The 27,010-nt window shown below is 32.4% G+C and overlaps 2 protein-coding genes and 1 long non-coding RNA gene across 8 annotated transcripts in view; 2 read left to right on the top strand and 1 right to left on the bottom strand.

Moving 5' to 3' along the window:
- The window catches only part of LOC114342772 (zinc finger protein 665-like), a 135,370-nt gene extending 109,286 nt beyond the window's left edge, over nt 1-26,084 (bottom strand). For all 6 annotated transcript variants that reach the window (XR_007698629.1, XM_050653413.1, XM_050653409.1 and 3 more), the window contains exon 1: nt 25,846-26,084. Coding sequence is in view for 5 of the 6 variants with exons in the window: in XM_050653413.1 (XP_050509370.1) it covers nt 25,846-25,960 (115 nt within the window). In the remaining variant the exon portion in view is untranslated. The remainder of the gene's footprint in view (nt 1-25,845) is intronic.
- LOC126886466 (uncharacterized) lies at nt 16,372-17,982 on the top strand. The gene is made up of 3 exons (XR_007698630.1): nt 16,372-16,641; nt 16,692-16,778; nt 16,884-17,982. It is a non-coding gene; the product is annotated as an uncharacterized LOC126886466 (long non-coding RNA).
- LOC126886464 (uncharacterized) lies at nt 24,173-25,625 on the top strand. Its single transcript, XM_050653415.1, has 2 exons — nt 24,173-24,916; nt 24,974-25,625. The coding sequence occupies exons 1-2, from the start codon at nt 24,504-24,506 to the stop codon at nt 25,290-25,292; spliced, it is 732 nt and encodes a 243-aa protein (XP_050509372.1). The 5' UTR covers nt 24,173-24,503; the 3' UTR covers nt 25,293-25,625.
- Nucleotides 26,085-27,010: the final 926 nt, after the last annotated feature.

The following is a 27,010-nucleotide window of genomic DNA, read 5'->3' as shown; positions in this document are numbered from 1 at the left end:
AAATTGTATAAAAACGGTTTTTTTGTGTTTCTCAAAGATATAATTTTGATATCTACAGTTTTTTTATAAATGCATTTTTTTCGAGTTATTCTTAAAAAAACCCTCCTATTCTTAAAAAGGTCGATTTTTTCGTCAAAAAACTAATTACTTTCAACCACGAATAACTCGAAAAATATTAGTTTTACGAAGAAAACGTAAAGAATATTTTTTTCTTAGAATCAATGGTCGATTTCCATGGTTGAAATGCAATGAAAAATTTTCACCCCCAAGATAGGGTGGCAAACACCCCCAAGGTTTTAGCGTACAGCGGCATGGTATAGAAAATGATCATTGGGCTATTCCCTACCTTCTGTGGCAATTTCAAGTAAATCCATGCTGGACGAAAAAATTGCGAGCAAAAATGCTTCATTTTCTGGCCTACTTGTATTATAAAAACAACAAAGTGTTCATTAGGGTGGAACGAAAAAAAAATATTTTATAATTTCAATGTGTAATAGTGATATAAAGTTGCCTCTATAGCTTTTGTTAAGCCACGAATAAAATATTTTTAGAGGTGCCGCAAAAGGGTTGAAATTAGAATTTTTAGTTAAATTTTGAGAATTTTGATGATTTGGTTTGGTAAAAATTGTAATGTAATTCCTATTTTAAAGGATAAATCCACACTCTAAAATTACTCTTTAAAGGTACTTTTAGCTTTAACTTACAACAAACCAATATTTATTCTACTAAAACTGGCAAAGTTTGAACTAGAATATCACATATTAAGAAATATTTAATAGTAAATATGTACTTATTTCATTCCTTAATATATGAGCCCATCAGAATCAAAACCTGTTAAATCCAAATTTTCGTTTTCCGTTTGTTTACACATTTTCAAAGTTCAAGTATATATTAATCTACAGGCTAAGGTCTCGGCTCAATACATTCTAAATCCGCTTTAAAATATCAGTTGACGTTAGAATCAAACCCTGCTATGTCCATTACTTTTATGAACAATAAAGCAATGGCGTAACCAGGATGATCCTATAGGGAGGGTTACAACTGTTAGAGGGTTTCTGGCGGTGTAGAATACCGCCAATTTAAGCTCGAAGTATATTCCAATAGGAGGGGAGGTTATAACCGCCAAAACCCTCCTGGTTGTGCCACTGCTAATAAAGTACTTCTTTTTCTTGTATATTTTGTATGTTTTCCTATCAAAATGGCGCAATACCCACTTTTAGTGCATTAATTGGGTCTAAAAGCAATTGAAAATGTGGAATTTGGACAATATTATGTGAGCTTAGAATCAAAATCTGCTAAATCCAAACTAAAAGTACAAATTTCTGAAGATGTAAGGGGCATGCAGAAACACGACTCTATACCAAATTAGTGTGCCATTTTATGACATCTATTGATGCTCCTTTGATTGAGAAATGCCGGAAACTTTTTGTAAAATTTACATCTTTAATTCTGCTTGTTCATTGGCGGATTGATACCTCTATGGAAAGTTGTCACTCCATCTTTTGCGCGGTCGGCCGATACTTCTTCTACCGATTGGTGATTTATCTCGTGCTATTTTGAACACACGTGTCTCCTCCATTCTGGTTATGTAGTTGTTCCATTCTTTTTTTCTATTTAGTGTTCATTCGTTTATACACTGTACGTTACATTGTCTTCTAATATCTTCGCTCCTCTTTCGATCTCTCTGTGTATTTCCTGTAATTCTTCTCAGTACTCTCATCTTTGCCGTTTCCAGTAGTCTTTGTGTTGTGGCTGTATCGGGTCTTGTTTCTGATGCATATGTCATTATTGGTCTTACACTGGCTTTATAAATTCTTGACTTCATCTGTGTTAATATGTCGGTTTCGCCATATAGTGTTATTAAGGCATCCTGCCAATATATTTGCTTTTTGTACTTGATTTCTCACTTCTTTGTCTAGGTCTCCGTAACTTGACAATGTAATTCCAAGGTATTTTACTTCCATTACTTGTTCAATACTGATACCATCAATTTCTATTTTGCATCTGATTGGTTCTTTACTGATTACTATTGTTTTGGTTTTCTGAGATGAAATTGTCATATGTATTGAATTCTTTTGCTCTTATGTTAAATCTGTGAACTAATCTTTGCAGACTATCTTCATCTTGGGCTATCATTCCTTTTGCGTCGTCTGCGTAGCAGAGTATTTTTACTTCTTTGTTTCCCATTCTATATCCTCTTCCTTTGTTGACGTTTTTGATGATTTCATCCATGATTAAATTGAAAAGCATAGGACTCAATGAGTCTCCCTGTCTTATTCCGCTGCCTATATCTATAGGTTCTGTAAGTTGTCCATCTCTTAGACAAGGAAAGAGAGAGGACGAGTAATCCCTATGACCAAAAGGGAAGCCGAACTGACACCAGAGATTTTGATCAGCGACGTATCTTTGAGGTATTGTTATGGATTGAGTATTTAAAATGAAATGTATTTAAAATGAAAAATTTGTGTATAGTAAATGTTTTATTAAGTTGCTCATATTACGTACATATGTTTCAATACGTACTTATGTTTTTATTACGAATTTTAGATGAGGATTTACCTTATTTTTATGGCATTTTAACCCTCAACGAACACCCACCACTGGTAACCCATTGATATATTTGATGTGACCGCCATGTTTTTGGTGCCAAACAAACTCAAAACTGGCTTCACTTTTTGAATGTGTATTAAACGAGTGTTACCCGTCCTCTCTCTTTCCTTGTCTAAGGTCCATCTATTCTGACTTCCATTTTGTTGTTTTGATAGATGTTCTCAATAGTTTTTATGATATCTAGAGGGACTTCTCTATTATAAAGAAGATGGATTACATCTTTGAGTCTTACTCTGTCAAATACTTTCTTTAAGTCAATCCGACATAGAAATGCTGGTCTATTATACTCTAGTGATTTCTCAGTAATTTGCTTTATGACGAATATTGTATCTGTATACGATCTTCCAGTAGGAAAACCCTGTTGCTCATCTGCTAAATACAAAAGTAATCATAGTAATCAAAGTAACGAATACTGTAAATGATTACTTTATACAAAAGTAACGATTTGTAACGAATACTCGAAAGTAACAATCAACATCACTAGTGGTGAAAGCACGGTGTTGCCAATTTCACTTTTTGTGTACGAGTACGAAAATAATTTAACTCTTAAGGCTTGGTCACACGGGACGCGATCTGTCGCGAGGGGCAGCAGTTTAATTCAAGTATTAATAGCCTTTACGGCTATAGTACGGGATCCGAATATAGGTCGATCTGTACCCATCTGCTTGCCGGATGAAACATTGTTTTTATTAAATTTCATACATAGACAAATATTTCTAGCATGGGTTGCCTTTAAAAATCGTGTCATAGCTATCCTTAAGAGAGGGCCGTAAGGGTTGAAATCAATATTTCAAGCACATTTTTTTTAAAGTATGCTAGAATTATTTTTATTTTTAAATTAAATCAACATTTTCATAGATTATTTAAGAAAAAATTCAAGGAAAAATATTGAAAAATAAGCCAACGGTGGCAAATTTTTAAAGACACCTCAAAATATAATGAATTTTGCGGTGGACATCAGAACTCATCGTTGAATCATGGTAAACAAAAAATTCAAAAATATTTTATTAGCTTATGAGTTTTTCGAGGTAACGCTGTTGAGTTTTTTAGTTTTATCGAATTTTAACTTTTTGATATGTATTCGGAATTCAAAACAACGAATTTTTTTGCAAAAAAAAGTGAAAATCAATATACAGTAGAACCCCGATTATCCGTGCTCCTCGGGACCGGACGTTGGCACGGATAATTAAAAAACACGGATAATCCGAACATTTATTTCTTATTGTAATACATTGTACGTATATCCATACATATAGCCCTACCATAAAAAGACAACAGAAAAAATAAATCTTTCATTATGAGTCTCCCTCTCCGCGTATAGAGTTTCCGTCGAGTGATTTACAGTGACGCTGTTTTGATAAAACCTCAAAAATTTAATGTAAGAAATAGAAAATCATAGCACGGATAATCCGCAGCCCGGATAATCCGCACACGGATAATCGGGGTTCTACTGTATTTATTAGGTTTGTTCCTACAAAGAATCACAAACTAGTTCATGACAGTTTCTAACTGCTGCACAATACGCATGTGCGAATTCAACCAGCCGCGAACTAGTTTGTGATTTTTGTTGGAACAATATTCTACCGAGCTGGCAAGTTGCCTAAGAGCAGTGCCCAGAGAAAAGAAAAGAAAGAAGAAGTAAGCATTCTGGAAAACGAAAACATTCAACTATTTTTAGGACGAATTCTATCTTCCAATCGTTGATTGACAGTGAATCCAAGATTCACTGTCAATCATTGTTTCATAAATTATAAAAAAGTATAAAACACTAAAATACAATAAATATGTACTTAAATCAACAAAACAACCAAAACAAAGGTATTCTCCTTTTCATGAACATTTTTCAGTGCGTCACAAATTATAGAAAAAAAGGTAAGTCCGTGATAATACACATTTATGACATTTATTCTAACGTGACATTTTAGTTAAATCTGACAGTTGTCAAATTTTATTTTCAATTTGGAATAAAACCAAATCAATTGTGTCTATTGCATTTATAAAATGGTATTTTCTTTCATTTGTATAGTCTTATAAATTGTACAGATTATATGGATAATAGTATTATTTTATTTAATAAATAATTCTTTTTTGATTATGGCGCCATCTATCGACAACTAGAATAATCACCAAACTAGAATAATTACCAAAGTATTCACAGACGTGCCTTTTTTTCTGTCACATACAATTTAATGCGTTAGAGAGAAATCGAAAAACTGTGACGCACTGAAAGATGATCATGAGAAAAAGAATACCTATTTGATATAAATAGTTATTTAGTGTGAAGTGTGAGCATGTGAGTGAATCAAAATTAGACTAATTGCGCATGTCCGTGATTACCAGTTTGCAAAAAGTTCGGAAACTTTTCAAACTGTCAGAAACTAATCTCAAACTGATTAAATATTTCATGGAACAGCGTACTTTGTTGACTAGTAATCAGAGAAAATCTTGTTGGAACGGCGAAATTAATATTGCGCATGCGTCTGACAGTCGGTGACAGTTTGAAACTTCTGTAGGAACAAACTTATTATTGTTAAAAAAAAGATAAGCATAAAACAAGAAATGTCTCGACAGCGTTACCTCAAGGAATGTCTTAAGAAAATATATACAAAATTTCAGATGGGTTGGTAAAGTAGATTTGAGTTACAATGTCTACAGCCTTTGAAAAACCAGTTTTGAGAAAAACGCGTTTAAAGTATTGTTAACTTTTATTTTCAATTTTTTTTGTATGTCAAATCGAAAGTAATGCACACCGAGATATGTTCTTGAATCGCGGAGTAATTTACAAACGAAAATGAAAACAGCTGTTGATCGTTTCTCACTACGTTCAAGCGCGCTGGCGCGAAGATGCTGCAAAGCGAGTCGAAGGTAGGAAGATAGTGTTAAATATCCCTATCTTCGATTTGCTTTGCAGCAGGTTCGCGTCAGCACGCTTGAATGTAATGAACAACGGTCAACAGCTGTCCTCATTTTCTTTTTTAAATTACCCTGCGATTCAAGAACATATTCCGGTGTGCATCACTTTACGATTTGACAGACAAAAAACTGAAAATAAAAGTTGACAATACTTTAAATGCGTTTTTCTTAAAACTTTTTTTTCAAAGGCTCTAGACATTGTAACTCAAAAACTACTTGACCGACCCACTTGGAATTTTGTATATATTTTCTTTAGACATTTCATCCGGCAAGCAGATGGGTACAGATCGACCTATGCGTATAGACAATTTGTTGAAGCGAGACAGGCTTTATCGATTCATCTTGCGATACAATTGTGTTAAATTAAGTACAGATATATCGCGCAGATCAATTTGGTGAAATGCAATTCCTCAAAACATTCTCGTGACATACGAAAATATTTGAAAAATCTATCTCACGTGATTACAGTTCAATACACAAACGGTGGTATTTCCCAAATTTTTCTCTCTTTTTCTACTGATAATATGCATCCAACATCGCCTGTTCTTACCATTATTTCGCAACAATAATAATAATAAAAGCAACTGTCCCTCCTCGTCTGAACTACTATGCTTTGTTTTGAAACCAGTAAACTAGACAGTTAAACTAAACAGACAGATTCACACCCAAGAAAGTCACTAGAAGAGCTATGGTATGGGAGATAAATTAAATTTTGGTTTGGACTGTAAAATATTTTTATGTGAATAAAATAGACCAAAATTTATTTTACAAAAGTACTTTAAGGAATGTGACAATTCTAATCTAAATTCAAACGTGGAATCTTTTTTCTTTTGTAATCAATATACTACTTGGTTCCCATAGTAACTTCATCTCGCCACCTTGTCTGTTCGAACAAAAAACCCATGGATGTAACAGGCGCTATTTTTCCGCACTGCATTGGCTTTCTTAGTAATGTCTTTTTGGTAGAAAAATGTCCTAACACAAATGACCTGTACACATGAACTTCCATAAATAATTTTTACACTCGTTTTTCTCCAGTATGTATTCTCATATGTTGTTTCAAACTACCTGCTTCAGAAAATTGCTTGAAACAAATTTCACACTTGTAAGGTTTGTCTCCAGTGTGTACTCTCAAATGCTTTTTCAAACTTCCTGATTCCGTAAATTTCTTAAAACAAATTTCACACTTATGAGGTTTTTCTCCTGTATGTGTTCTCAAATGTTTGTTCAAATCTCCTATTTCAGCAAACCTTTTGAAACAAATTTCACACTGGTGTGGTTTTTCTCCAGTGTGTATTTTCAAATGCCTTTTCAATTGACATATTTCTCTAAACTGCTTAAGACAAATTTCACACTCGTGAGGTTTTTCTCCAGTGTGTGTCATAAAATGTCTTTTTAAATCATTTGTTCGGGAAAACTGCTTGAAACAAATTTCACACTTGTAAGGTTTTTCTCCAGTATGCACTCTCAAATGTTCTTTCAGATTACTTCCTGTAGTAAACTGCTTAAAACAAATTTTACACTTATAAGGTTTTTCTCCAGTGTGGGATCTCATATGTTCTTTCATATGTCCTGGTTGAGAAAACTGCTTAAAGCAAATTTCGCACTTGGAAAGTTTTTCTCCAGTGTGCAATCTCGAATGTGTCTTTAAAGCAGACTTATCCGTAAACTGCTTTAAACAAAGTTCACACTTGTAAAGTTTTTTTCCAGTATGTATTTTCAAATGTTTTTTTAATATATCTGTTTGGGAAAACTGCTTAAAGCAAATTTTGCACTTGTAAGGTTTTTCTCCAGTGTGCATTGTCATATGTTTTTTTAATACATCTTTTCGGGAAAACGGTTTTAAACAAATTTCGCACCTGTAAAGTTTTTGTCCAGTGTGTATTATGAAATGTCTTCTTAAACTATCTGTTCCGGAAAACTGTTTGAAACAAATTTGACACATGTAAGGTCCTTGGCCAGTCTCAAGTTTTATATTTACATTGAATGTTGTTTCTTCAGTGTTTCTACTACTACATTTTTCTTTAGAAGATGAAGGTACAGTCGTTTTCATAATTTTCATTATGTTCTCCTCCTGCAGATAACCTAAAATACACACCAACCATAAGATTTTTACCAGGAAAAATTAACAACAATAGAAAGCAACAAAAAATGAGGACAAAAATGAACACAACTGTAAAAATAACTTTAATAAACAACATTAAGCATAATAAAACATTCAGAAAAAGTCATCATAATTGGCTCAACAATTTTTTGTGGATCTTGGGTTGCTCGCAGAGAAGTCCCACTTCCGTCGATTCCTAGCAACTTGGAAATGTAATATAATTGATTTGTACTGTCAATGTAATAATTAGGAAATGGCTATTATCGGTGGACGTATTTTATGTTATATTATATTTTTTCTACGACCGTTTATTAACATGCTCATTATTCACTATTTTTGAATAGATAATAACACCCATTACTTAATAGTTCATTACTCACGGGCTGAAGTTAGGTTCAAGTGGGGAATATCTTTTTTATTATTAGTCTTATATAAACTGCCAATAAAATTACTTAAACTTGCTTATTTGTCACAATAATTATTGTAATTTATATCAATAATTAACTTCGAAAAATTTTTAAATGATTTTTAACTGTAAAAACGGGTCAGTTTTTTTACTTTTATACCTTGTTTACTATTATGTATTTTGACGTTTATCATTTTCAATGACAGTGACATTAGCGCTGTGTTTATTGGAATTTAAAACTTTAAATTGTGTTTGTTTTATAAAGTTATACTTACTTAGTCCGTCCTCTTGTACCTTACGGCGTCGAGGTAAGTGGAGAAATCAGACATCCCCATGCCTTTCAGTCAATAGCTAGTATTTCTGCTTCTCTCCACCCAATATTTCTTTTTACGCAAGCCTTTCCAATATTTGCGTTCCACGTTCTTGCTGGCCTGCCTCTTCGTCGTTTGTTGTCGGATGCCGTTTTCCATACACTCTTTACAGTTCTACCTTCACTCATTCTCGCCATATGTCCGAATCACGATAACTGTTTCGTTTCAAGTCTGTCCAAGGTCCTTCCAATACCGCACCTTTCACGTATGTCTTCATTTCTTATACGATCACGTCTAGTCACCCCGGATACCGCACGTAAATATCGCATTTCGCATGCTTGCATTTTACTACGGATGTTGTCGTTCACTCTCCACGTTTCACTACCGTAGAGTAGCACCGGCTCGTATATAGTTTGAATACTTTCAGTTTTTGTTTTCAGGCTTACTTCTTTCTTCCTAATGAAACATTTATTTAGTATGTACATAGTATAATTTTGTTGCACTCATTACCCTGCTGTTTATTTCTGGTTCTATATTACCTTGTCCATTCATTGTTGATCCTAGATACTTGAAGTCCTCTACTTGTGTAATTATCTGATTATTCAGCTTTACATTTATATTTTCTCGAGTTTTCGATACTACTAAAGCTTTTGTTTTTTCAATATTTATTTTCATCCCAAATTTCTTAAAGGATTCATTCCAAACATTCACATTCACTTGCAAGTTTTTTTCTGATTTTGCCACAATTACATCAGGTCGTCGGCATAATATATCAACTCTGATACGTAAACTTGTTGAAGTTTATACACCCTAACCCCAGTTCTTTTTACCTTACCCCTGCATTATTTTGCAATTTCGTCCATTAGAGTGATGAATAACAAAGGACTCAGAACACCACCTTGTCTTACCGTGTCCTTGTGTAGAATTCTAGAGATGAGCGATTGTTCGTTCTTACATTATTACGTGTACATTTATATTATACTCTTTATTGCTTGGATTAACTTCGGCTTCACATTTCTACGGTTTAATATTTCCCAGATCTTGTTACGTGGCGCCCGATAAAATGCTTTTTCCAAGTCCACAAAACAGAGAAACAACTTACTGTTACGCTCTAGGGCTATTTCTGATAACTGTCTCACCGTGAATATGAGATCGGTTGTACCTCGCCCTGGCCTAAAGCCGCATTGGCTGTCATCCAGTGTGGCTTCGATATTTTCTCGCAGCTTTTTCTCTAGTATTATTTCCTAGATTTTACTAGCAACTACCAACAATGATATACCCCTGTAGTTAGAACACTTATGTTTATCACCTTTTTTGTGTAATGGTAGAATAGTTGCAAGAGTTTAATCTCTAGGTATGCATTCGGTATGCCAACAGCTCCTTATGATCTTCCATAGTAATTGTAATCCTTCTTCCATATATTTAATTAGCTCAACCTTAATATTATCGTGTCCTGCAACCTTGCCATTTTTTAATTATAAAATTACTTCCCTGTATTCTTCGTATGTTATGTAATAATCAATCATCATTTAAATTGAACTCCTCCCTATCATTCTCTATTTCGTTGTTGTCTCCCATTAATAATTCCATAAAATGTTCTCGCCATCTTTCGGTAATCTCTTCATTTTTTAATAATATGTTACCATCTTTGTCCTCTAAACCTGTTACTCCGTTTAATTTCTTTTGTTTTAGATTTTTTAGGGTCCTATAGAGCAACTTCGCATTACCCTTACTATCACTTTCCATTTTATTTCCAAATTCTTCCCATTGACGATTCTTAGCTTCTTTAATTTTATTTTTAACCAGTATTCTCTGTTCCTTATATTCTTCATAATTACTTTCACTTTTACTGCTTATATACTTTTTCCACAATATTTTCTTCTTCGAAACTTCCAATTTTATGTCATTATTCCACCAAGCTGTACCTTTCAGATATCTTCCTTTCGTTACACCACATACTTTACTCCCCGTTACATACACCAGCTCCTTAAAAATATTCCATAATATTTCTATATCCTCCTCATTTTTCCAATGTGTTTTTCGTTAATTTAATTTCGTTTCCAATTTGTTTATAAAGTTATATTGTGTTATATATTTTAAATACATTATAACATTATATATAGTTATATTATTATATAGTTAAATATAAATGTATATTATAACTTTATAAAATACTTCCACCGATAATAGCCATTTCCTATTTATTACAATGACAGTAGGTACAAAATAATACTTATAATTTTTCGGAAATGAATACAACATGACTATTGTCTTGTGCTTTTTACAATACATAATAAGACAGCATTCGCTAATTGTCAGCAACCAATTTATTCAGCTGTGTACTATTGGTAAACAAAATTTATTTTTGTAAATTATTATTTTTTCTTAAGTAGTTGATAGTTAGGTACAAATTTTTACCAATTAAAATAAAAAAAAATCGTAGAAAAAGTATAGTATTCTATATGTAATGGCTATTACTCTGATGAATTACGTAAACACGGCATCAAAAATGTGCCGTATTGTTTTATCCTTGTTTAACTTATTGTGAGAACAAATGATTGAATAGGGCTTTTCATTTACAGTCATTTGTTTCGAGCTTCTGTCATATGTCGTATAATCCGTGTATACCTATGCATATTATACACAGATTATACAACATATGACACAAGCTCGAAACAAATGATAATCGATGAAATGCCCTATAAATTAAGACAGATGCTAGTAAAACAAAATATTAATTAGTAGCCATTTTAATTATAAATCAAATTAATAAAAAAATAACTGAACTAAATCATATTAAACGTCATACGTATAATAGTATGACTGAAGTCAATAGAGCTATGTCTAAAGAAGGGAAATATCGTAATTTAAATTTATAGATATCTACTGATAATTTCCCACCTCTAAGAGTTTCATCTCTTTTTATATTTCACAACTTATTATGTCTTCCATATTTTGCGTTATTGTGCCGGTTATTAGCGCGCTAATCACTATATAACCTAAAACTGCTAACAAACCAGTAATTTTATTGTTAAACGTAGTTAACCCTTTCAGTCATGAGTTTTTGTTTGCAAAGATAAAAATTTTAAATTTTGAGGTTGAAATATATGATTTTTTTTTAAAGATTTATAAACAACAAATTTTGCCGATTTAGCCGATAGGTTTACAAAAACATATGGGTTTTGCCCAAAAACACAACGAAGAACCGTCATGTAACGATCACGTTACTATATAATTAACGTTCCATGGGAACGAAATAATACGTTCCATGGGACTGCGCAGGACGGTGATCGTTACATGGACGGTTTCTCGTTGTGTTGGAACAAACCTATTATTATGCTATTACAACGTACAGACACGATGTTCGTTGAGACGATTGCGGTGATTCAATGTAAAAAATGAATGAAAATATTCGTTTAAACGAACATGGTGACTGAAAGCCTTTCAGTGAAAAAGTTAGGAATAAAATGTTAATGTTAAATTATAGGCACAGAATATATAACCATACAGAACCGAATCTTATGTGGTTATTTATTCTGTGTTATAGGTTTGTTCCAACACAACGAGAACTGTCATGTAACGATCACGTTACTATAAAATAAAACGTTCCATGCTTTATGTGTCTGTAAATCGTGCGTTCCATGGGTTATTTTGTTTACTGCACAGGGCCGTGATCGTTACTTAGACAAGGAAAGAGAGAGGACGAGTAATCCTATGACCAAAAGTGAAGCCAAACCGTCACCAGAGATTTTGATCATCGACGTATCTTTGGGGTATTGTTATGCATTGAGTATTTAAAATGAAAACATGAAATGTATTTAAAATGAAGAATTTGTGCACGGTAAATGTTTTATTAAGTTGCTCATATTACATACATATGTTTCAATACATGCATATGTTTTTATTACGAATGTTAGATGAGGATTTACTTTATTTTTTATGAAATTTTAACCTTCAACGAACACCCACCACTGGCAACCCATTGTTATATTTGACGTGACCGCCATGTTTTTGGTGACAAACAAACCAAAAACTGGCTTCACTTTTGGAACATGTGTATTAAATGAGTGTTACCCGTTCTCTCTCTTTCCTTGTCTAAGGATCGTTAAGAGGAAAACTGACAGAGCGTATTGCGACATTCTGAGTGAAATAGTAATTTTGAAATAGTGAAAATTTGGTATTTATGACCCTTAAAATAACACCAAATGATAAAATTTATTGGCCTGTGGATGTCTCGTCAACCCAGGGTACGATCAGTGGCGTGGTAATTTTATGGTCAAACTACGTTTTGTTCTAATTTTTATCATTGTGAGAATTAAAAAAACCAACTAATATTTTTATCTCCACCACTGAGGGCGGTCAACTTTTTGGTTGCCTGTATTCTTCGGGACATATTTGGGACATTTTATCACAAAGTAAATATTACTAATTTTACCGTCTTGTAGGGTATCTGCGTTCTCTTTCTTTTCCACTATTATATATATTATATCTCTCTTTGCCGACGTTTAAATTAGGACCCACTTGAAGCTCGTTTCAACACGCGCCTCGACCTCGTCGTGAGAATTCCCCATTACATGTACGGTTTCTCGCTGTGTTGGAATAAACCTTATGTGTTTATTAAATATTTTTTTCATAAGAAAACATATTTTGTATAACTATGGCAACACTGGTTTGAATTACCCTTCTCGAGCACATGAAAAGCTTATGTCATTGTCATTCATTAGTCATTATGGCTCCAGTACACGTTGGGCCAACTAGTTGGGTTAATAAGTTGGGCCAAGTAAGAACAGTGAATACATGGTGATTACACGTTGGTGGAGTTATCAGTCTGCATTAACCTTTCTTAGTGAATAAACAAAAAAACAAACTCTGATTATGGATATGGATGTGGAGACTGTAGCAGCTGCCGCAATTAATTTGTACAATGTGTTCAATGCTTATAGAAAAGTGTACCAAACAAGAGTGATTAAAAAACAATGGCGCAAACGACCAGGAGCGTCATTTGAAATTTTGTTTGGGGGGGGGGGGCAAGCACTATATATACAATACATTATATATGATGTTATGATGAATATTGATGTATTTTTTGTAAATTTCAGTCATTTTTAGGGCCAGGGGGGCAAATGCCCCCCCTGGACGCCCCTGCAAACGACGGTGCTTTTACACCGAAAAAAGTATTCATATTAAAACAAAACCTTAAAATTAATACTTATAAACAGTATCAGTATTGTGAGAAGAGAAAACAAATATTTTAAACTCAACGACAACGTGTTCAGTGTTCATAACCAAACAGCTGTTTGGCAGATCGCGCAAGTCCCAAAAATCCTTTGATTTGTGCACCAAATACCGACAAGATTCGGTTTGTAGACCAACGCTGACCGCCAATCGCAAACTCATGCCAAGTGGTCCTGTACACGTTGGCCCAACTGATTGGCCCAACGTGTACTAGTCCCATTAGTTTCATTTCTTGTTTCGTGGTATATAATGGAGGACAACGGCGGCGTTTTTAGAAATAAGATGTCTTAAATGGGAATAACATAAAAAATAATGTTTACCCCCAATAAAAATCCATTGTACAATCATCAGTCAGTGAAGCAAAATTCATTGATATAAATTTTATATCCTCAAAGATCCTACCCTCTTATTCAACTAGTACCTTTTATTTTATAGTAAATGGGATGTTTTCTCGCCGGTTCATCCATACTAACGAGTTCACGTAAATACAAATACTATAATCAAAGAATACTCCATCCAACAAGAAGCGAAAGCATCGACTATTTCACGATCCAAATTTCTTTGCGCATGTACGATCCGCCATGTTTCATGTATTATTTCTTATTTCTCAACCTAACCCCTAACAGCTGTTTGTTGTAAAATTATTGTGTTGTTTGATCTTTTCTAATTGTAGAAAAAAGGATAATACTATTAAACATATCTATTGTTAAAATAAACTCTCATTACGATGGCTCCACGCAAAGGTGGATTTTCTTGTGTGGTTCGTACTGGGACGCCCCACTAGATCTTGAACAAATAATTCTCTTTTCAGTACCGAGAAATCGTAGCAGGTAAACGATCGTAGGGGTAGAGCAATAAGAGAAATTTCTTTTTAAACATTTATGTGATTATCATTTTCATTCATTTTCAAACATTTGTGATTTCATATACGTACCTATCTATTAAAATTATTTATTCCCAGATTTTTAATAAAGCTTTTTAATAAAAAAACAATTTAAACATAGCTATTTAGTGTTTAATTTAATTTGCAATAGTATAAATTTAGTGTACGGTTCTAGAAACAAAGGTCATTTTGAATTTATGCAAGGCAGGTCCACAACATCAATTTTTATTTTATGACAGCTGAGGGAAAAACTTATGAGTGGAAGAGAAAGACTTGCACATAGTATTTATTAATCTTGGGAAGGCATATAGCAAAGTTACCAGAAACCTAATGGTACTAAGTAGGAAAGGAGTGCCGGCTGAATATGTGAGAGTGGTATAAGAGATGTATCAGAAGGTAACAATTAGAGAGAGCGAATGCAGCTGAAACTGGAAAATTTTGTGTGAAAGCAGAGCTTCATTAGGGTTAGGTTAAGTTCCGTATTGAATCCGCAGTTATTAATAACTAGAACTAGCGAATAACTAGAAAAGATAATGTTAGGAATCAGTATATACGAAAAAATTGGGTGTGGATCCTATTGGAAACAAAATAAGAAACAGGTTAAGGTGGCTAGATGCTAGATCTGATGTCTTCTTTCTTTTATATAGGCAGTACTGCCTGTTTTTCTTCAACGGTGCATTTCATTCTGTCCCTAAATTGTCATTACAGCTTTTCCTTGGGCGTCCTATACTTCTTCTGCCAAACGGTGACTTGTCCCTTACTATCCTTGATTCAAACATCCTGCTTATATGTTTAATCCACTCTTCTTTACCCAGGTATTTATATTGTCCATCCCACATATGCGGCTGATTTCCTCACTTCTTACCCTGTCCGGTAGTCCTTTTCCAGCAATTCTTCTTAAGATCTTCATTTGGTTGGTCTCCAGATGTTTTTGTGTTTTGCTTGTATCTGGTCTTGTTTCGGCCTTATAAGTCATAACTGGCCTAATAACTGACATATATTTGGGCTTTGTTTGCACTCTTACGTGCTTGTTTTTCCAAATTGTGCCGTTTAGGCATCGGCCGTTCTACTGGCTTTAATTATTTGTTCTTTTACCTCTTCTTCGATATTGTTGTCAGCTGATAGATTAATTCCCAAGTATTAGATGCTAGATGTGATGAGATAATTGTTATATATCAAGGCGAGTTGAATTTGGTACAGTACAACCAGAGTTTCCAGAAACCTCAGATGTACAGAAAGAAATCGAAGGTGAATAAAGTCATTCTAGCCTCCGCCGCAGAGTTTCCTCGTGCAGCGAGAATATGGTGGTGTTGGAGGTCAATAGATATTCAAAGAAATTTCTCAAAAGGAAACAAAAAAAAATGATCAATCTAAGACAAAGTTAATAAAAAATTTAAAAGTATAATTCTGTACTAAGTAAAAAGGTCTTGGGTCAAAAATATCTATTTTTCAAGTTTTTAGTACGAAAAAAAGTAATATAAATCGATAGAAATTTTAATCTCTATTTTGAAATTAACTATTAAATTAAACTAAGCATCAAAAATCCATCACGTTTACATAAGTTTACAAAACTTAGTCAAAATCGATATTTTTAACTTAAAACCTTTTTACTTATCAGTACAAAATTGATATATGGGTTATATTAAATTTTACAGAAAAAATACAATTCATATTAATAGATCAACTTAAAAACACTATAGTTTTAATTATTACTTTGTTTCTCAGTGTAACTCAAATTTCCTACAGTTTTGAACGAATTCCTCATTACTTTTCTTAGTGTAGTGTGAAGTATTACCCCTACCATTCTCCGACCGATATTTCTGTCCCCTGAATATCAAAGGAGCCGACAGCTGCTTTCGCTTCTTGTTGGATGGAGTATTCTTTGCTATAATAGAGTGTAAACCTTTTGGACAACATAAAGTTTAGGGCAATGGCCATGCAACAGCATGAATTTTGTGAACAGTGTTGCCATATCTGTTTAGAATTTAGACATGAATTTAGACCTTGTTTAAAATGTTTTTTTTTATAATTTAGGCCCGGTCTTTTCACCTCCGAATAAATATGCTCTTATCTGGCAGTTAGCTATCTGGAGGATAAATATTTATTCGCCAGATAAAATGTACCCGTCTTTTCACGTCAATTTATGTTCCAGTTAGTTATCCGGTAGATAAGCTTAAAAGTAAGTTTGGATTCGGAACACACCTGATTTTTGTGTTTATTTTTATTCAGCTTTAACTTAACCTAACATAATTAGATTCACATAATCAAGACCAAGATGATTTTCTCGATTTTATTTCCATTTTGGAAGAAGGAAATGTAAGTAAATCAAAGAATTACAACTTAAAATAAGAAGTATATAAAGTCATAGTCATAAGGTTTAGAAATACATTTCCATATTTTAATCAAACAATATTGTTTTAGAAAGAAAACATTATGGTGAAAAAGTTTACTGGAGAACTTGAACAAGAGGTAAATAAATTTTAAATTAGTGGAAAACTGTTGATTTGTATGTAAAGAAGACAAAGACAAGTTTAAATAAAGACAAGCTAGCTAATGAAACAGATGCAGTGGTAATTTTGTTTACATAATTAATAATTTTAACATATTATATTATTAATATCTATTAACTGTTCAATGATGTAAAAATTTGTTAATGTGGGGAAAACTTTTATTTAAATTCAATACTATATTTCTGTAGTGGTAAGGCAAAAATTTGATTTTATGTCCGATTTTAGCCAGAATGAGATTATTTGCTTGATATGCTATTTAGTAAAATTTCTTCAAGATGGTGGAGTTTGGTATGTGTATGATGAAGGTAAAAACCCCTTTGTTCCACATATCTTTTGTATAAAAGTTATGTCCCCTTTTATTAGTAGAACCCCGATTATCTGGGTGGGCTTTCTATTACTCAAGTTGCATTTTTGAGGTTTTATCAAAATAGCGTCATCGTAAATCACTTGACTCTATATGACGAAAGAGAGACTCATAATGAAAGATTTATTTTTTTCTGTTATCTCTTTATAGTAGGTACATAATAATATCTATGTATACACATACATATTATGTATGTGTATACGTACGTATTATACATAATATGAAATACATGTTCGGATTATCCGTGCTTTTCAATTATCAGTGCCACCTTCGGTCCTGAGGAGCACGGATAATCGGGGTTCTACTGTATTAGGTAGGCCAGAACTTGATATATTACTTGATTTCTTATGTTGATTACTTTTCGTTTTTGGGTTGGCAAAACATGATTCAAACTTTCAAAATGCTCTCCTGAAAAATTAGGCTAGATGGACATATCAATCATCGTCAAAACGCTACAGATTTATAATCCATCCAACTGGTATATTGAATAGTAAACTAGGGAAATAACCAACTAAGTATATCAAAACACAATATTTTTAAAGATTGGATAATTTACATTACATGGTAACTTGAAGAATCCCAATAACAACAATAAAACCTAATTTTAATATTTGTTAGTAGATACCTTTCACTTTTCTAAATAAAAAAGTTAGTTACAGATATGACAAACATCTAGAAGATTCAATCCTGCGTTCTTAAAGAAAAAAGCTAGTTCCAGTAGTAAGCTACCAATAATAAACTAGAGAATGTATTACAAGAAAGAACAACGCTAATACTAAACATACCTCAATTGCTTCAGATAGAAAAAGAGGACGAAAAGGTACAACACAAGCGTGCTAGAGAAAATGAAAGGGCAGAAGAGAGACACAAAAATTCATTGATTTATTAAATTTAAAAATTAAATTATACAAAGGACAATTAAATAAAGAATAAAAAAATGATACATGTATATTATTGATCCTTCTATTTCCCCATAAAGCTTGTTACTGACCAGGAGGTATACTATAATAGATATATTACATCTCATAGTGCTCACTATAATAATAATTGAGCCTGCATAAACGGAACCATAATATACATTATAGTTCCATGTATGCAGCCTCACTCGTTACTATAGTGAGTGATATGAGATATATTTTAGTATAGATCCCCGTGCATGACAAGCTTAACACAAAAATTTTTATAAGGTTATCAAACATCTTCAGTAAATTCAATAATTTAGCTTATTCCTGGTCTATACTTAGCAATTCATTTTCAAAATTGTCTTCATTTTCATTTCTCTCTCTATGTTATAAATATATTGCTTCAGTGTAAGATAGGACAATTGAATCAATTTAATTGTTTTGTTTTCTGCCATATACAAAAAGGGCGATATGTATTTCTGGACTCATCAGTGGACAATCAGAATCTCCAAGTAACAACCCATTGCTATGATCTGAATTTAAACAGCAATAATACAGAATTATTTATATTTGGCACAAAAAATATTACGCTACCTACATTCAATACCACGTATGAGGATTTTTAAGTGAAACGAGTTAGAGGTTGATTCTGAGTATATTGTGCACACTTTACTGAATGATTCTAATCACAAGTACGAGAAATAATGTTTTCTCGTACTTGGGAATATACTCAGAATCAACCTCTAACTCGTTTCACCTAAAAATCTTCATACGTGGTATTAGAATGTAGGTAGCGATTAGTAAGAAGGTACCTATTTAAAACATATCCAGGGAGTATTACGAAATTGTCAGAATATAAAATCAGTTTTCCTATATTCTATAGATTTATTGAAAATTTTGAGAATTTCATGATACACCCAGTATGTTTTGGATACTTAACTCTGCAGCTTTTTTTTCAAGGTAGGTATCTACTGTTTTGGAGCATACTTAATTCTTGTTACTATATCAATACCTTTCATTTTGGAATCGTAAAATATTTGGCAATTCAAAGAAATCATTATTTTAAAAATGAGAAAACTAAACAATTTTTTAACAAAACTAGAGGTAAAACTTTTACCAATTTCATGTGACACAGATTATTCTAGTGGGTAACTTTAAGATAGATACTTATGCAAGATGGGATAAAAAACTATTTTATTTTTTACAACTTGTTTTCCTTTGTAAATGAATATAGTTGAGTAGGTATACAATAATACATAACTATTATAATTTTTTCAAATTATAACCCATCTTTAATTTAATATCTAATAACTCGGCTTAAAAAATTACAGTAGGTAGGTATGTATAAAAACAAAATAACATAAAATTTGTGATTGAGAATTTTTAGAAAGAACAAAATTTTACTTTTGCAATAAATTCAATCAGACCTACAAGATTTTAGGTTATATTTTTAGTTTCGTGGCAATCAGAAACCATGAAATATACGAAAATCAAAGTTTATCTTCCAGATAACTTCTTATTCGGTACTTTATTCGGCAGTTAAATATTTGATATTTAACGTCAATTTATCTGCCGGATAACTTTATTCCAGAGTGAAAAGACGCTACTTTTTTTATCTGTCAGATAAACTTCCCGTTAACTATTTATTCGGAGGTGAAAAGACCGGGCCTTAGATGTTTAAAATATTATAAAAAATATATGTATTTTGCTATAAAAAGTTATAATTTTTTAATTTATACAAAGCAGGATTTATAGAATATATTCTAAATTATTTTTGTAAATTCACCCCTTATACATTATCAGATATACTTGGCAATGGGGCTAAAAATTTGAAAACATAAATGGTCAGGATTGCAACAGATGGTCACCAGATGAAATTTTTTAACATTTCTTGATAAAATGTACCTGCAATTGTATTGTTTGTTAGTCTTTGCAGTTTGCTGGACTAAGTGCCCAGAAAGAATTTGTATTTATTTATTTATTTAACGGAAAATCTCCTTTTTACAATATAAAGATATATAAACATTTTTAACACTAACCTACTAACAAGTAAATATATCATAATAACATATTACCTACATAAAATACTTAAAATATATAAAATACAAAAATTACATAAATTACACAAATACTCCCTCAGTTGGTTCCTAACAAATAAATATATCACAACATATTACATTAAATACTTCCTCAGTTGGTTCTTAAACCTGGTTTGACTAACTCCCAGCAGATCTGTAGTTTTATTAATTTCATTACCCAGTCTATGAAATCTAGGTATAGGACTATTATATCCGTAGTTGGTATAATGAAAACTAATTGAGAATAATGGTTTATCTCTAATATTTACAGTGTTTAATTTAAAGTTGATTAGCTCCAACAAATCCGGGCAAGTTATATTACCCTCCAAGATTTTATGAAGAAATAAAAGATCATTAATAATTAAAGTTTTTTCAATAGACAACAACTTTAAATGATTATTTATTCTCTGATAAGAAGAAAATTGAGGCATATGTAATCTCCACCGACAAGTTTTCAAAAACCTATTCTGGACTGCTTCCAAAGATAAAATATGTGATCGATAATGAGGTGACCACACTGGTGAAACATACAATAGGATGCTGCGTACTAAAGATAAATACAAAGTCCTGAATGTAGAAACAGAAAATTCTCTAGAGTTTCTAGTTATAAATCCTAAAGTTTTCAAAGCTCTACTAGTAATAGATCTTAAGTGTGAGATAAATGTCAAAGAACTGTCAAAAATTACTCCTAGATCCTTGATTTCCCTAATTTTCTCTAAAGGAACAGAATTAATATTATAAACAAAATTTACAGGATTTGTTGATCTTGAGAAAGTTATTGTAAAACATTTGCGTGGATTTAAAGACATGGCATTATTGGTAGCCCAATTAATAAAGCAATTTAAATCATCTTGTAACTTGAAACAGTCAGATAATTCAGAAATTTCCATAAATAATTTCAGGTCATCAGCAAATAATAAAAACTTACAATATTTAAAACATGAAGCTACATCGTTAATGAAAATATTAAATAGTAAGGGTCCCAAATGTGATCCCTGTGGGACGCCAGAACTTGCGTTTATAGGAATCGAAGTAAAATTTTTTATTTTCACATACTGAATCCTGCATTGTAGGTAACTTTCCAACCAATTCACTAAATAGTCTGGAAATCCGATTTTAATGAGTTTTTGTAAGAGTAAATCGTGGTTCACTGTATCAAATGCCTTCGAAAAGTCAGTGTAAATCGAATCAACTTGGCACCTCTTTTCAAAGGCAGAAGTGATACAATGTTGATAAAGCAGTAAGTTTGTGTTGGTAGACTTACCACTCGTAAAACCGTGCTGTTGTTCGATCAGAATATTTTTACAATACCATGACAAGGGTTTATATAACAACAGTTCAAATAATTTAGGTATTGCAGAAAGTAATACTATGGGACGATAATTAGCAATATCATTTTTCAGACCATTTTTGAATACAGGGGTAATAAAACTATCCCGCCATTTAACAGGAAATTGTTGTAATTTTAACGAAGAATTAAATAAATAATTTAGTGGTTTGGAAAGACTACATTTACAATTTATCAAAAAATAGGCAGGGATACCATACGGACCACTAACCAGTTTACCTTTTAAAGAGCTAATTCCTTCATAAACTTCGCTTAGGGAAAATTGTATAAATGGAATGTCAGGCTGCCTAAAAATATCGTATTGCACATTTGACACATCTATATTATCACTTTTATAAACACTAGAGAAATGAGTAGCAAATAAATTACTAATGTCTGTACCACTTTCAGCAATTGTACCATTATAATGCATTTTATTGGGGATACCGTGATCTTGTTTCAATGAGTTAATGTGATTCCAGAAGTATTTTGTATTTTCACTAACCTTCAGATCAGTACTAGAAATATAATTATCATAACATGTTCTTGTCAAAGTTTTACACTGAGCTCGAAGATTAGAAAAGTTTAAATAATCACCAGCTGAGTTAGTACTTTTAAACTTAGCATGAGCTGCCTTCTTACAAGATATCAACTTTTTAAGTTCAGATGAGAACCAACGAGGATATACAGATGGTTTGTATCTTCTAATAGGTACAAACAAATCTAATGCTAATTTTAGAATCTGATAAAAAATTTCAATGCTAATGTTAATATCATCATTAGCTAAGAAATACTCCCAATTAATTGGAGCAAAATAATCATTTAAAGCTATATAATCAGCATTCTTAAAATCATAATACAGAATATCGCAAGACAAAGGATTAATATCACTAACAGTTAATTCACATGAAAGTGCAACATGGTGGTAATTGTTTGACAATAAAGTGTCCACCGCTGTGTCAACAGTAATTGATTCCAGAGCATCATCATTACAAAAACATAAGTCAAGTAATACTCCATGCTGATTTGCAACTACATTGGCCTGCCTTAAATTCAAATATGAAAAACTTTCACAAACCGTTAATGCAGGATATTCTGCAGGGCAAGAGACAGAAAGACCATCCTCAGTAGAATAATTCCAAGTTGCATGTGGAAGATTATAGTCTCCAAAAAGATATAAGCTACTATTAGGGTTGTTTTCAACAATAAACTCTACTGCAGAGCAATGATCCACATAAATATCATGATTTGATGATGGTGGAATGTAAACAGCTCCAATAATAACAGTTTCGTTATGGCTTGACAAAGAAACAAACAGATGTTCAACATTAATAAAGTGAGTGGTAAGATGCGTAGATTTAAACTTACTATTAACTAAAATTAAAACTCCACCACCTCTATTCTTTGAACTAGTATTTAAGTTTCTATCAGCTCTGAAAACACTATAATTGTTGAAACAAAGCTCATGATCAGTAAAATTATCTGTCAACCATGTCTCGACCAAAATAATAACATCATATATACAATGTGCAATAGCGTTACGTAGCTCAACTAGCTTTGTACGGATCCCACCAACATTCTGGTAATAAAGTAATAAAGGAGAACGTTTCAGTTTTTTGGAGCTTTTTTCACAATTGTTGGCATACCACGGATATATTTAATAGAAATATCAAGTTCACCATTATCTTTTCTTGCCTGAAGTTCAGACCGAACCATTTTTAGCTGGTCTTGCTGAAATTTAGTGTTATCGTAACTAATTTTAACTCCATCGGTAAGTTTATTTTTAGATTTCATTGCATCTTTTATTACATAAGAATTATTTGTAACAACTTTAATAGGCCTGGATCTACCATGATTTATTTTGCCAACTCGTATTACTTTAAGCACAACATTGGAATTTATACCTAGTTCATGAAGGATAGGTTCCAAACTGGCTTTATCACTATCAATCCTTTCTTGCAAATTGGTACTAGAAGACTCTTTAACATTATACACCATTAAGTTGTTTGCCCTAGTAATACGGTCCTGAACTTCATAGGATACTGTGTCTGAGTTTATGGAACTAGCGCCTGAATTTTTTAAAACTTGAACTTCCTTTTCCAAATTGGCAATCTTATCCACCAAGGAAGAAACTTTGTTCTCAAGAGCAGCAAATTTATTAATTAATTGGGGAACTTTCTTGAATGCAGATTTACAATCATCACAAAAGAAGATCAATGAACGTTTTTGAACTACAATAGCCCGCTGTTCACTGGCACACAAACTAGAACATTTTTCTTCCAAATGGAAATAAACACCACAGCTATCGCAACGGGCCGATTTTTCATCATCAGCAATATTAAGACGGCATTTTTCACATTTCAGTGGCATTCTAACCTCAATTTATTTGCCGTTAAATAAAACTATAAAAAATGATATTTCCACTCGGAAAAATTATAACAGGATTACAAGTACACCATAAATTCAAGATCCAACAACTTTTTTTGTTTCAATTTTAGTTTAAAAACAAAAATACAAGAATTATTACAGACAAAAATGACAAGCATGTGCACGATTTATAGGTTAGTACAGTCTCTGTATTTGTAGTGTAATTTGTAGTGTTCAAATTAAATTTAATAAAAATATAATGGCTACTTTTATTGTTGCTCCAGACGCAATTTTAAATAATAATCAACTGAGGATATAAATATGGAACTTGCGGCTACTTTTTACTGCCTTTTAGTAGTGTGTATGACTGTTTGGTGTGGTGTGCCATGCCGCAATTGATTAAAAACACAGTGCTGTGCAATGTATGCAACATACACAAGACACTGGTTAAACGTACTGGTCGTGTAGACGAGTTTATGTGGAAATGTAAACAATGCAAGACGTCTACATCAGTTCGAGAAGGATCATTTTTGCGAGAAGTCATTTAGCTATTTCCCAGATAATGATAATATTATACGGATTTGCAAATGACTTCCCGCAAAAAGTAATCTCCAAGGAAACATCACTGTCTGCCCCTACTGTTATTGACTGGTACAATTTCTGCAGAGAAGTGTGCAGTACATATCTAGAGCAACATCCTGTGGAATTAGGAGGGTTCGATGAACATGGAGAACCAGTCACGGTGGAAATGGACGAAACCATGTTTTTCCACAGGAAGTACCATCGAGGGCGGGCCTTCGGGAACAGACAGTGGGTTTTTGGAATGATAGAAAGGAACAGTGGAAAACTGTTCCTTACACCAGTGCAGGCACGGAACGAAGAGACACTGCTGCCCATTGTATCAAGGTATGTTAATATTACATATTTATATTTAGTAGTAGAATACAATGATATTCATTTTAGAACAATTCTACCGGGGACATTAATTGTCACTGATGGATGGGGATCCTATAGAAATATTGGTCGCTTGGATGGGGGTGTGTATGAACACAGAACCGTTATTCATCAGAATTATTCCGTTGATCCAGATGATGACAGTGTTCATACACAAACTATAGAAAGCGTTTGGATGCGGTCTAAGAAGAAGCTCCGTAGACAATGCGGGACTTCCATGGATTTGTTTCCATCGTACCTCCAAGAGTTTATGTGGAGGGAACGAATAAAGGATAAAGACCCATTTGTGGAATTTTTATTATGCATTTTAGAACAATATTTAGTTTAGTTAAATTTAAGTTCAGTTTAATTTAGTGTATTATTAGTTTTATTTCATAGGTTAGTTTATTCATTTAAGTTAATTTCTTTTATTACTATTTAGTATTTTAGATATTTTATTAGTTAGAGTTTACAGTCTACAGTTTGTTAGTTTCTTTTTATTACTATTTAGTATTTTAGATATTTTATTAGTTAGAGTTTACAGTCTACAGTTTAAGTTAGTTTCTTTTTATTACTATTTAGTATTTTAGATATTTTATTAGTTACAGTTTAGAAATCTTCACATTGTTTAGTGTTTCTATTAACTATTGCCACTATTGATTTTTATATAATTTTAATGCTTTTAATATATTTTCTGATTTATACTTCACATTTGTTTTTGATTTTTAAATTATATATTGTGTTCTTATTCAATTTTGAATTTTAGATGTTACAGTAAGAAATATTTTATAACATGGCAACACTGTCAGTGTTTTTAGATTACCTCAAATGTCAACTACAAATTGGTTATGTTTGGTTGCCCTAAACTTGATGTTGTCCAACCTTTTTACTAGTTTTCTTACCTTGGTAGTCTTCCCCTGGTTCATTTTTTAAATCTAGGTCTACTGATGTGGATAGCTCTATATAATTTTGGTCATACTCTTCAAGCTCTATCTTAATTTCAATTTTATCTTCCATAACTAATGAAACTGAATAAAAACATTCAGCAAAACTCAGTTAATAATTATTAATAGTAAAGCCTATTAAACGTAACATAAACACAATAGAAATCAATAAACCACTACTCTTATCTATGTCAATAAACGACATGACATATGAATAAAAATACTGTGGCAGCGCGGTGTTGCCAATTTCATATCTTGGGTGAAAAGTCCTCATTATGGACCCCGTTATATAAGATTTTATTAATTATGTAATGTGTTTGATAAGAATTTTTTATAAATAATTAGAATTAAAAACCGTCTGGAATTTTGGCTAGAAAAGAACGACCTATTACCAAGAAGTCAGTTTGGTTTTAGAAAAGGTAAATCCACACAAGATAGCCTCTGCCACTTTTTAATAGACATATAGTTCCTTTACTTATAAGAAAGCAGTTAGTGCTTTGTTCTTAGATATAAAAGGGGCTTACGACAACGTTAATCTTCACATACTATACGCGAAAATGTTGGAAATAGGAATACCCGAGATAGTAACATGGAACATCATTAACTTATACATTAATCGAGCAGTTCACGTTAGATTAAATGGAGATCAATCTAACTCCCGATACACATCTTTGGGACTACCTCAGGGTAGCATCCTAAGTCCTATATTATATATACTGTATACTGCTGACTTAGAAACTAAACTTCCTCAACACATAAAAATCCTACAGTACGCTGATGATGTTGCGATATATGCAGAAAATAAGTCAATAGATAGATGTAATAACTACCTTAAATCGACATTGAATATTATAAAAAAATGGGCTACCGATAATAACTTAACAATATCAGAGAGTAAATCAACCATTTGTTACCTTTACTAAAAAACGATATGTTCCTCAAAGCCATCTACAATTTGATAATACTAGTATTCCTTATAAAACTTCAATAAAATTTCTTGGCGTATTTTTAGACTCCAAATTAAATTGGAAAGAACACACAAATTACATATTACGAAGAATGGAAAATGCAATGAATATCATGAAGACTGTAAGTGTCAGTAACTGGGGAGCTGATCCAAACA

This window comes from Diabrotica virgifera, chromosome 6 (assembly GCF_917563875.1).
Source record: "Diabrotica virgifera virgifera chromosome 6, PGI_DIABVI_V3a".
Classification (NCBI taxonomy): Eukaryota; Metazoa; Arthropoda; class Insecta; order Coleoptera; family Chrysomelidae; genus Diabrotica; species Diabrotica virgifera.
Note: the sequence above shows the minus strand (reverse complement) of the source record. Positions and strands in the feature narration are given on the sequence as shown.

Excerpts from the sequence above, each read along its gene's own strand:
- LOC126886464 (XM_050653415.1), top strand. The coding sequence starts at position 24,504 with ATGCAAGACGTCTACATCAGTTCGAGAAGGATCATTTTTGCGAGAAGT. Across the intron at positions 24,917-24,973 it reads CTGCTGCCCATTGTATCAAG|AACAATTCTACCGGGGACAT; the intron begins GTATGTTAATAT and ends TATTCATTTTAG.